Source organism: Parus major, chromosome 26 (assembly GCF_001522545.3).
Source record: "Parus major isolate Abel chromosome 26, Parus_major1.1, whole genome shotgun sequence".
Classification (NCBI taxonomy): Eukaryota; Metazoa; Chordata; class Aves; order Passeriformes; family Paridae; genus Parus; species Parus major.
This window is the reverse complement of record NC_031795.1, coordinates 3,559,487-3,570,947: the sequence shown is the minus strand read 5'-3', so window position 1 is coordinate 3,570,947 and position 11,461 is coordinate 3,559,487. Positions and strand designations below refer to the sequence as shown.

The window sequence follows — 11,461 nt, the reverse complement described above, 5'->3', positions numbered from 1 at the left end:
ACACACATGGCCCTGTCCCCACAAAACCTTCTCCAGACCCACACACATGGCCCTGTCCCCACAAAACCTTCTCCAGACCCACACACATGGCCCGGTGCCCACAGAACCATCTCCAGACCCACACTTGTCCCCACGCAACCTTCTCCACATCCCACACGTGGCCCTGTGCCCTCACAATCAGCTCCAGACCTATAAAAACATCCCTGTCCCCACAAAATTGTCTCTAGACCTAAAAAAACATCCCTGTTCCCACATAACCTTCTCTAGACCCACACACATCCCTGTGCCCACACAAACATCTCCAGGCCCACACATTTTGTCCTTGCCCCCACAGAACCTTCTCCAGACCCACACAGGTGTCCCTACACTGCCCAGGGAGCCCCCACAGAGGCGTTTCAGCCCCACGGTGAGCGATCCCTCACCACACACATTCCACAGCTCCAGGGAAAGTCCCCACTCTGCCACAGGATGTGCTGGATTAGAGCTCTGTTTCAGCCGCTCCAGAAGCACCTGGAGAGGGTCAGTGGCTCCCACAGCCCCACTGAGTGACCCCACAGGGACCAGGAACACTGTCCTTCCCCCTTTCTTTGCCAAGATAAAAATGGGGACAGGAGTGGTGGGGCAGGACCAGAGCTCAGCTCCTTTCAGAGAGCACCCAGACACTGCCCAGGTACAGGAGGTCCCAGGACAGGGGCAGGAGTGGGGGATCCTGCAGGACTGGGGCTTTGGGGGATCACCCTGCAGCTCCACAGCAGCCAAACCCTGTCCCACCATCCCATAAATCCAGACTGGCCACACAGATCTCCAGAATCTGCATTTCCAACCTGAGATCTCCCTGCCCAGAGCTGGGAAGCGAGGGCACAGCTGCTCTGGTGGTGCTGCCCCACAAACCCCACCCCAAGCCCCCAAACCACACCAAATTCTCCTCACAGGGTTTTCCAGCTGGTCCCACCCCCCTGTCCTGGATGGACCTGCCATGCTCAGGTTACACCGGCAGAGCTGAAGGGAAAGGACAGCTCCCATCCGTGTTTCCAGGGATTGGTTTTTGTTATCAGACACGGGTTTGTTTGATGGCAAACAAATCCTTCACTTTCTGGGAACCGGGACTTGGTGACGCTCCAGGGAGAGCCAGAAAATGAAACCAACTGACTCAGAGTTTCAGGGAGAGGAGGGCAAACACTCGGCCAGGCAGAAGAGGAAATCTCTGCACCAAAATAATCCTTGGGTTGGCTACCCCAGGAGCTATTTCCAGTAACATCAGGGCAGGAGGACACACTCCCCCTTCCCCCAGGTGCTATCCCCAGCACCCACTGGGATTGTCTTGGCCTCTCCCACTGGAGGGATCTGGATCAGGATTTGCCTGCTGCATTCCCAGGACCAGCAGTGCCAGGGGGAGGTTTGGTGCTGCTCAGGGATCTCTGGAAGGGAGGAACTGCTCTGTGCCTGCTCCCTCTGGGATCCACACCTTGGATCCACAGAGCAGACAGCCCAAACATTCAACCCCTGCATTTCTGTGTGAGATCCTTTATTTCTCACTACTCCCATCTCCTGGGAGCAGCTGTGCTCTGGGAAAAACTGGCAGCTCTGGCCAAAAATCCCTATCAGCCCCAAATAATCATCCCAGGCAGGGACTGGTGAAACCTGGCCCCATCCCCTGGAGCCCAGGAGACAGGGATCAGCTCCCTGCACAGAGGGAGATTCCAGCCTGCAAACAGAAGATATCCCTGGAAAGCAAAAGCAGCCTCTGGAGATTTCTGCCCCCAGGAAAGCCCAGCTCTCCCTCACTGCAGCTGCAGTTTGAGTGTGGGATGAGCAGCTGGGTTTGATCCCAGCAAGCTGGGCAGCCCCTGGTGGTTCCTATTATCCATTAACAGCGATTCCATGAAGGATCCAGGGGTGGCCAGGGTGAGCACTGCACTGTGCTGGTGTAACCCTGCTGGAGAGCAGAGTCTCCAGACAGGGGATACCTGCCAGCCCCGAGGGACCTGCACAGCACAGAACCTTCCCCTCCCTCTGCTCTTTAGCAGCAGCACCTTCCCACCCTGAGGAGGGGCAGCATCCCCAAATATCTCCCTGCAGAGCTGAGGGGCAGCCTGGGCTGTGAGACAGGAACTCATCCCTCAAAGAGGGAGATTTTCTGCTCCTGGTCCTGAACTGGGCTCAGGAAAGCTGCTGTAATTGTGGTGTTCATGAGCAGAGCTGTTCCTGTTCCATCACACACTCCCAGGAGGCTGAGGAGGCTCCTGTCTTCATCCACAGTGCCCTAAAACCCCCTAAAGACACACCTAAAAACACCAGGAGAGGAAGGTGCCCCCCAGCCTTGCCACCTTGGCCATGCCCCAGCCAAGGAGGGCAAGGGCTCACAACAATGCCCAAGCAAATCCCTGAGCAGGAGAGAAAATCTCTGCTGCATCCAAAGGCAAACAAGCAGAGCTCCAAATGAAATCCAGGCTCAATCCCTTCACCAAAGCCTCTTTCCACCCCTCAATCCCACAGTGGAAGCTGCATATCCCTGCTCCCACTGGGGCACATGAAGCTTCTGCCACCTCCAAATTCCAGAGGTGGAATTCCTCCCAACTCCCCCTGAGTTTTGGGAAGCAGAAGGATGCTGGGACTGCCAGTAAGTGTCTAAGAGAACAGGAACTGGGACTATGACCTGGCATGCTCAGAGCTCAGGGCCTGATTTCTTGCTGGTTTTCACATCAGCATCTTACTGGTCTCAACAGGAAATCAGCAAACAGTCGCTCCTGTTTGTGGATTTTTGTACCTCCTGGACTCTGGCATGGCAAGGACGGGGTATTTTCCCTCCAGGGAAAGGGTCTGGCACTGAGAGAGGGAGCAGAGCCCAGGCAGCAGCAGAACAGAAATGCCACGGTCAGGGCAGAGCCGCGGGCTGGGCTGAGCTCCACCGCCCCACCCCTGAGTGCTGACAGAGCTGACACAGCCCATCTTCCCCCACCTGCCCAGCAGCACCAGGAGTCACCGTGTCCCACATTTCATCCTGTCGGGATGAGCTGGGAGCTGAGGGTTTTTCCAGGTTGCTGTCATCCCCTTCCCAGTTTCACCCATTAAGCAGGGCAGGGTAGGGCTGGGCTCACACGGGGACAGAGTGACCCTGCCCCCAGCTCACCACCACTGCCCCGGGCACACGGGACCTGATGTCACCCTCAGGCCACCCAGACTGCCTGAGATCTGTGATTTAAACCCCAAACACCTCCTGCTCTCTCCTGCTCAGGGAAGGAAATACACAACACCAGGCAGCTCCCAGCACTTTGTTCTCTCCGTGCCTTCCAGTCCCACCGTGCTGCCTACCCTGACCATCCAATGAAAAGCACACAATCCTTGATTATTTTGGATAGAAAAGAACCTTAAAGCTCATCCCGTTCCACCCAGGGACACCTCCCACTAGAGCAGGATGCTCCAAGCCCCTGGCATCTCCCAAAAGCATTGAGCACCTCCCAGTTCAACTCAGTTCCTTATGGAGCTGCTCTGTTATCCCAGCCTTGCAAAAAGCCCCGGAGACAGGAAATCCCATCTTGCCAAAGGAACACAGCAGGGGAATGAATAAAAAAAAATAAAGGTTTGGAGCTGCTCCCTCCCAGGAGCACCCCAGAACCCTTTACCTGAGCTGAGCCTGCGCCTGTGGCTCCCTCGGCGTCCCTGCGCCTGCGGAGGGTCCCCCTCATTCCCTGAAGCCATTGCAGAGAGGTTTGGGAATGGCAGCTTCACCTGGAAGGGTGATGGAGATGGTGACTGTGGTTGCTCACAGCCCAAGGAATCCCCTCTGGCAGAGCCAACTGCTCCAAGCTGCGCTTATCTCTGCCAGTGGCTCCTCCCTTCCTGGCACACTCACTCTGTCCCACAGAGCTCTGGGTTCTGGGTCCACCCCCACTTCATGGGCTGATGTTACCTCATACTACTAGAATTCCTTCCTTTCATTTTTGCTCCATCCTGTTCTGACAGAGCTGTGGCCTGCACCAGCTCTTCCTCAGCCCAGACCACAGAGCTTCAGAAAAGTCTGGGACTAAAATTCCAACACCTCTGCGACTCCCTGGCTGCGACCACACTAAGCTGCCATGACAACATCTTCATGAGATGAGCCCCGATTTCCTCTAATTCCCCTTGCTCTTTACATTTCCCCTCTCAGGAAATAAGAAAATTAAATGAGAACTAAACTCAAAGCTCATCTTTCCCCTGAAGTTCACAGGAATCCTACACCCGCACTTCTGGACTCATTAGAGCTTCTTTGCCCTCAGGGGTTTGGGAGGGAAATGAAGTTTCCCTCAGGATTAACAAATTAATGACGTCCCCCTCAGGATTAATGATTAACGGGATCAGGGCAGCTCCTTGCTGCTGACATTCCAGAGCATATTCCCATCCCACAGTTCCACATGGCTGAGTTGGGACCTTCCCAGCTTTGGACCAAGCCTGAACTCACAGATGAGACACCTGACACCACAAAATTTAAATTGCATCCCTGACAAAAATAAAGGAAGTGCTGGGTAGGGATAAATAACCACCCATGGCTATGGGAGAAGTGCACGGCGTGGTTCAAGCTCATGGCATCACACTGGAGATTGTTCAGAAGGAAAAATAAATGTGAGACAGGAAGTGCAGTCTGTTTTCTGTGGGATTTTGCCTGGAAGTGCAAAGCAGCTCCACCTGGCTTAGAAAGCCACGAGGTCCTGACACAGCTGCACTCAGGGCCTGGAGACCAAGATGGAAATGCTGGTTTTTCCTACACTCCAAGGATGGGAGGACAGGATTTCCTCCTTCCTCCCCAAACTCAAACATGTCCATTCAAGGAAGAGCTGAGAATGTAGCAAGGCTCATCAGCTGGGAGCAGGGGTAAATCTCTGGGGAAAGCTGCCAGCCACTCGCCAAGATCAGCTCCAGAGCTGCCTCTCCTGGCTCATAGAATCACAGAATTCACTGTCCTGGGATGGTGCAGATCCTTGGGATGGTGTCCATCCCCTGGGATGGTGCAGATGCCAGGGACAGTGCAGATCCCCTGGGATGCAGATCCCAGAGATGGTGTCCATCTTCTCCACTGAGGAGCCTCCTGTGCTTCATCCTCTGCCATGCCAGGCCATGGCTGAGCCTACCTGCACTGGGAGGACTCAGAACTGTTCCCAGGCTGGGAGCAGCTCCTTGGAGCCATGGGAACTGGGAAAAGTGGGAATTTCCTCTGAACGCCACAGTGCCACTGCTCAGGTGGCACAGGATGCTGGGCAGGGTGTGGATGCACCCAGCAGAAAGCTCAGGAGCCTCTGGAGCTTTTCCAGCTCGGCGTGTGGGGCAGCAGGGCTGTGTCCCACAGCGACCAAGGGCTGCCCACTGCTGACAGGGGCTTTTGTGCCTGGAGTGAGTGAGGGCAGTGGGAAGCGAGGACTTCCTGGAGCACGGGCTGCCTGTACAGCACAGCGAGCCAGAGGCAGATGAGTCATGATTTTCAACTTGCATTTCGTTTTGAAGCACTGCAGGAACTTTTGTTTTCGGTTTCCTCCTGGGCCCTGGCAGCGCTGTTTTCCCCGTGACACAGGACACCGCAGCCCTGTCACTGCTGTCCCCAACCTCTGCCGGCCCCAAAGGCCTCTGTGGACTCCCAAAAGAGTTCACTGCTCATCTCTGTGGGGTCAGAGCGCCTCAGCCCATCCTCTCCGGGTTCCAGAGCTGCTGCCTGTGCTTATCCTGCTTCCCAGCTTCCCCCTTTGTTACAGGAATACCGAGCTGGAGAACAGGGAAGGGTGTGAAGAAGGAGATAACACCCAAACACCCAGAGACAGCCCAGGGCTGCGGGAAATGAAAACCCTCCAGGATCTGAGTCAGGGCTCAAGGGAGGGTGTCAGGGAAGCTGCAGGGTCTGATCCACCCTACGAGGGTCTTGCAGGAGGCTGCAAGGGGCTAAAAGCAGCAGCCAGAACTTCGGTGGGATTTGGCTGCAGCTCCAAGGGTGGCACAGGGCTCTTGTCTTCAGTAAGGAGCACCTTGCCATGCCAAGAATGAACCTTCCTGAACTCCCAGTCCTCCCCAATAAAACAAACACCTTTGCCTCCACTGTTCCTCATTTCCCCCTTGTCTCCTCCCCTTTGAAGTCTCAGAGACATTTCCTGGGTGTCTTTAAGTCACCCCCATCGCTTCTCCCAGCTTTTCTCAAAGCAAAGTTCCTGAACCCTGGGATCGGGGAAGACAGTGGGAAAAGGAAGCAGATCCATGAGGAGGAGCAGCTGCAATCCCGATGTCCAAGCCCAGCCATGGGGCTCTGGAATCACCCCCTGACGTGTTATGAATGCCAGGAAATAGATGGAGCATCCCCTGGGACGATCCTTTTGCAGCTCAGCTGCGTGGCAGTGATTCCATGAGGCCGTGCGGGGCAGTGATCCCTCCTGGGACAGAGATCCCACAGCATTCCTGATCCCATCCCCGCCCGGCCAGCGCGGAGCCAGGGCCGCTCCTCGTCCTGCCCCAGGGCAGCGACATGGGGAGTTTGCCCAGTTTGGGGGCTGCCCGGTCCGGGGTTTTCCCACCCAGCAAGGCCCCAGGGTGGGCAAACGACCCCCAGCATCCATCCAGCCAAGGTCCCCCCCAAAGCCGCGCCCGGTCCGGGGGTCCCCGCGGGGACAGCACAGCCACACGTGCTCTGCCCGTGCCCAGGTCACAACCCGGGGGTGGTGGGACGGGTGTCACCTGTTCCTCAGCGGGGACAGCTCTGTCCCCCCGTGTCCCCTCCCCGGAGTCCTTCGGTTGATGCCGCGGGCAGCTGTCACCACCGCGGCGTGTAAATCCCGACTGGAGAAAACTGGGTTAAACGAGGGGAAGTTCCCTGTGTGGGGCAGGTAAATTCTCTCTTTGGGGCAGGGACCCGCCCGCAGCGGGACCTCCAGCCCTGCCCCGGGCGTTTCCCGCACCCAGCGCGGCCGTTGAGGAACTTTGTCCCTGTCACCCTTCCCGCACCCCCGGAGCCCCGCACCCCGCGGCTGCCGGTGCATCCCTGCCCATCCCTGCCCCGGCCGGGCCCGGAGAACACGGATATCCCATCCTAGGAGAGTCTGGGGAGGGGGGAAGGGGTACCCTCGTCACTCACCGTGTCCCGGCGGGGAGCAGCGGGTCGGGATATCCCGGGAGCTACCGCATCCCTGCCGGGATCCGCTCCATCCCTCCGGCCGCTCCCTTCTGCCTCCTGCCCGGAGCGCGGCACGGGGAAAGGAAGCGCGCGGGGCCGGGGAGGAGGAGAGAAAAGAAGAAGAGGAAAAAAAAAAAAAATCAAGTAGAAACCCAACCCCACTGACCATAGATAGAGGCGGGCGCGGAGCCGCGCAGGACTCAGCTCCCTCTAGAGGCACCAACCCCGGTGCGGGGCAGCGCCGAGCACGGGGGGCTTTTTGGGGGGCTCTGGGGGCTCCTCGGGGGACTCGGGGGAAGCTGAAGCATCGCCAGGCCCCGGGGCACTGCAAGGCTCGGGGGGTGCGGGGTTGGCACCGCACAGCCCGTATCACCCCCGCACCCTCCTTGCCGGGCTCTCCCGGAGATCTTGGGCTCTTCCCCGGCTTCTCCCGCAGTTATCGGAGCTTTTTCTTCACGGCTGCATCTTAAATTCGCCCTCTGCCAGGCTCCCCGGCCGAGAGCCCCGTTAAAGTAACAATTTGAGAGCTGCCGGCTACTGGGAGGGAACCTGAGTTGATCCAGCAGGAAAAAAAAAACCCACAAAACAAAAGTCACCGGTGGCAGAGGCGGCTCCCACCCAGTGCCTCAGGGAATTCGGAATCCGCTGAGATTTGGGGAAATCCCAGCAGCTCGAGGAGAGCGTGAGATGGATTCAGCCCCGGAGGGTTCAGCAATCTGCCCCAGCTGCTTTTCCTCTCCTCGCTCCTTGGGACGCTGCCAGGGACGCTGCTGGGGCTGGAAAATGCCAGATAAGCAGAGCTTTGGGGCTGGGCAGACGCCTGAGTGCTGATTATCTCATCACCTCTGCCTGATGGCAGGAGCGCTCTGAGGGCTCCACGGCATCTCCTCGGCCCCGGAGCCAGCGATTTTGGAATTCTTGGCTTGCTGGCTGAGCTTTTCCAGGGAAAACCGGGCCCTGGCAGCAGAGGGTCCTGCTCTGCCTCCCTCCGAAGTTTGGGCTGCTGGGAGCATGGCCTTGGCAAACCCTGCTGAGGGTGGGGCTGTGCTGGCGGTGAAAAGCAGCTGCTGGAGGTTGAAAAAAAGGATTCCCACAGTGCCCGTGGGGACAGGGACTGGGGAGAGGTGTCCCAGTCAGAGCTGGCCTTTGGGGAGGGATGATCATCATGGAGTGACGAATCAGCTCATGGAGGCTGTGCCCACCAAAGGGCTGCCTTCCTCCCAGCTGAGCCCACAGAGAAAGTCCTGAGTGGGGCTCGAGGTCCCACCACCCATTTTAATTCCTGAGGTGAGTTTTGGGGGTGAATGTGGCTGTTTGGGCCTGATGTCCATGACTCTGACCCTTTGTCCTGGTTTAGGACAAATCTTCGAGAAAACCTCTGAATGGGATCCCCCACAGAAAGCAAATTCAAGCGGCTCCTCCCCCAGCTGGTTCGGGAAAAATATTTCATCAGAGAAAAGTGGAAAAAACTATTTATTTAACAGAAAATGAATAATATTAAACAACAAAACCTCTCTCTGTTCAAAGAGATGGCAAATCCAGAAAAGTCCTTTCCATGTGAGGTTGCTCAGCTCACTCAGGTTCTTATCAGTCCCTCTGGTGCTGGAAAGGGCCCAGGCCCAGGCCCCGATAGGCCACAGCCGTGAGCTCCCGGGGTTTGGCTGGGTTCTCAGTCCAGAGCAGCTTTGAACAGATCCAAGAAAAAAGGGAAAAAAAACCAGTCTGGGGAACTTCTCTGCCTCAGCTAGCTAAAAACTAACAGTAAAGGAGAGCTGTGTCCCTCTGTCTGTCCATGCTGCAGACAGCACAGGCCGGAGAGGCCTGCGGGGCAGTGAGTGCTGTTCCTAAACACAAACTGCTGCTTCTTCTTTCCCCCCTTCGCTCTCAGAACCAGTCTGAAGGGTGCAGAACTTAATATCCAGCACAAACAGCGCAGGTAATAGGGGATAAAAGCACCATGAAGTCACTCCAGGACACCCGTGCTGGCGGTGGCTCCCCTTGTATGCAGCCAGGGAGAGCTGTGGCCAGGTTTAATCTGTCCTGGCTCCTGCAGGACCAGTCCTGTGCCTCTGCCCACCCTCTCACATCAATCTGGGCTGCTCCTGCCTGTTCCTCCCCACCAGTTCAGGTTTAGCATCCCCAGGATTACGTGGGAGAATTTCTGCAAACACAAATCCCATCTCAACCCTTCTTCCCTGCAAACCACTTCCACCCTGAGTGTGCTGCACGACACCTCCGTGTTCTGGCTGTGGAATGCCAGCTGGGAAAGCGGCACTGAGCAGCCAATTCCCAAGCAATTCCTTGGTGTGAACCACCTCTGCCGCAGGCAGCTCTTTTTGTGGTTCATCGATGCAGAAGTTTCCAGCTGGAAACTAGAATTCCTCCAATAACGACTCTGACAGGGCTCCTGCTGCTCCCATCGAGCAGCAAAAGGTGTGGAAAACGAATCGTGTGGGATTGTTGGACAACTGTGAGTGCAGAGTTTGTGGGAACTCCTGGTGTCTGCGATGAGAGAGGCTTGGAGATAACGGGAAACTGCTTGGGAAGGACCAGCTCTGTATGGGACTGGCCAGTATGGACATCAAGGTGGGAAGGAAGCATCCAGGAGATGTAAATCCTGCAGCTCCACTGAGCAGCCAGCCCGTGCTGCTGCAGAGCCCTGGGGATGTGGAATCAGCAATTCCCAGCTGGCTCTGTCACCCCGGCTGCTGGTGTGAAATGTTCCCGGCTTTCACCGGCTCCTCCTTCCAGCAGCTCCTTTGGCTGGTGGGGAAATCAAAAAAAGGAAATTTGCTGGTGGAAATGTGGGGATGGAGACGCTGGATTCGGGATCCTTGTGGCATTTTAGAACGTGCTTGGTGGTGTCTAAATCTGTGCTGGGGATGGGAAAAGGGCTGGGAAGAGGCACTGGGAAAGGGAGCTGTGCTCAGCTGTGCATCCCCAGCCCTGCTGAGGTGCCAGCCCGAGGTGAGACCTCTCCCCATGGGCAGGGGCTGTGCTGCTCCCGGCGCTGCTGTGGGACAGGAACACAAGGCTGCAGCTGGAAGGTGGGAGAATCTCAGGTTGGAGTAGCCAGGATGATGCAGCACTTTTAGATGAGGGGTTTTGAGGGTAAAAACAACCATTCTGCACCCAAGCAGCTCCTGAGGCAAGGCTGGGCAGGGGGAAAGTCCCGGGGCACAGCAGAGCTGAGCTCCAGCAGCGCCTCACAGGGAGCCCGGAGCAGCTTTGTCCCCAGTCACTGCAGCTACAGGGAGGCTGTGGGGAAATCCTGCCCTGCCCGGGGCTTCAGCTGGGGAAAAACACCCCTGGAATAGTGCCTGAGGGCCCAAGGGACGAGCAGATCCTGGTGTGTGCCCTGGCAGGGTGACACAGTGGTGACAAGAGTGGCAGGAAGCCACTGCCGCTTTGCAGGAGGTTTTATCTCCTCCCTTTGGCCTTTGGCTGCTGGAGGAGCTTCCCCGAGCCTTCCCCTTGCTCCCTCCTCCCGTGCTGGGGGGAATCTCAGGGCTTGGCCCCGGCAATGGGGCAAGGGTTGAGCTGTTGGTTTGGGGGAGGCTTCACCTCTGTTCTCCCCCCACTCCAGCTGTGCCTGTGTCCCCCTCACAGAGTCCTGTCCCCTCTGTGCTGTCCTCAGCCCTGTCCCAGCCCCTGGCACTGCTCAGGGCTGAGGCTCAGGGCAGTTTGTGTCCGTTGTGTCCGTTTGAGCCGCTCACTGGCACCGATGGCAACCCCAATGGCCACCCCGGTGGCCACCCTGGCTCCCAGGCAGCCCTCCCTGCTCCAGCTCTTCAGGGGGCTCTTGAGGGTCCCATGGTGGATACAGAAGCCCAGAGTGGAGGAGCTGGGGCCAGCTGAGGGGTGCAGCAGCCCAGGGAAGCCCCCAAACTGGGAGCACTGGGAGGATGGCCAGGGAAAAAGCCACCTGGCCACTTGGGCTCCCTGCTGTCCTTCCCCTCTCCAGCTCCTCAAGGGGCTCTGGGGGCTGCTGGGGAGCCTGTGGGGGACACAGCAGCCCCGGGAGGAGGAGCTGGGGGCAGCTGAGGGCTGCAGCCACCCAGGGCAGAGCTGGGATGGTGCCAGTGGGGAGAGCATGGAGTCACTGCTGGGGAAGCTGGAGGAGCTCAGCATCAGAGGCTGCCTGGTGCTCAGCACCAGTGACCAGGAGCTGCTGGGGGACAGCCACAGAGCCCAGCAGGCAGCGGGCAGCCAGGAGGGGACGGCCCCACCGGGATATTCCAGAGGCAAAGCTCTGCGGATGTAAGAGCTGGGGCGGGGGTGACACAGGGTCACAAGCCCAGCTGGCTGCAGTGTCCCCTTGTGTGTCCTCCCCCAGCT

At 57.8% G+C, this 11,461-nt stretch overlaps 1 protein-coding gene across 2 annotated transcripts in view; it reads right to left on the bottom strand.

Moving 5' to 3' along the window:
- BAK1 (BCL2 antagonist/killer 1) overlaps positions 1-7,231 on the bottom strand; it is a 14,560-nt gene extending 7,329 nt beyond the window's left edge. Inside the window, exons 1-2 of one of the 2 annotated variants that reach the window (XM_015650947.3) lie at positions 7,085-7,231; positions 3,624-3,729 (exon numbers count right to left, since the gene is read on the bottom strand). In XM_015650947.3, the coding sequence (XP_015506433.1) occupies positions 3,624-3,699 (76 nt within the window). In that variant the 5' untranslated portion in view covers positions 3,700-3,729; positions 7,085-7,231. Of the gene's footprint in view, positions 1-3,623; positions 3,730-4,176; positions 4,580-7,084 lie in introns of those variants that run through there. The other variant, XM_019009027.2, reaches the window with a different exon arrangement.
- Positions 7,232-11,461: the final 4,230 nt, after the last annotated feature.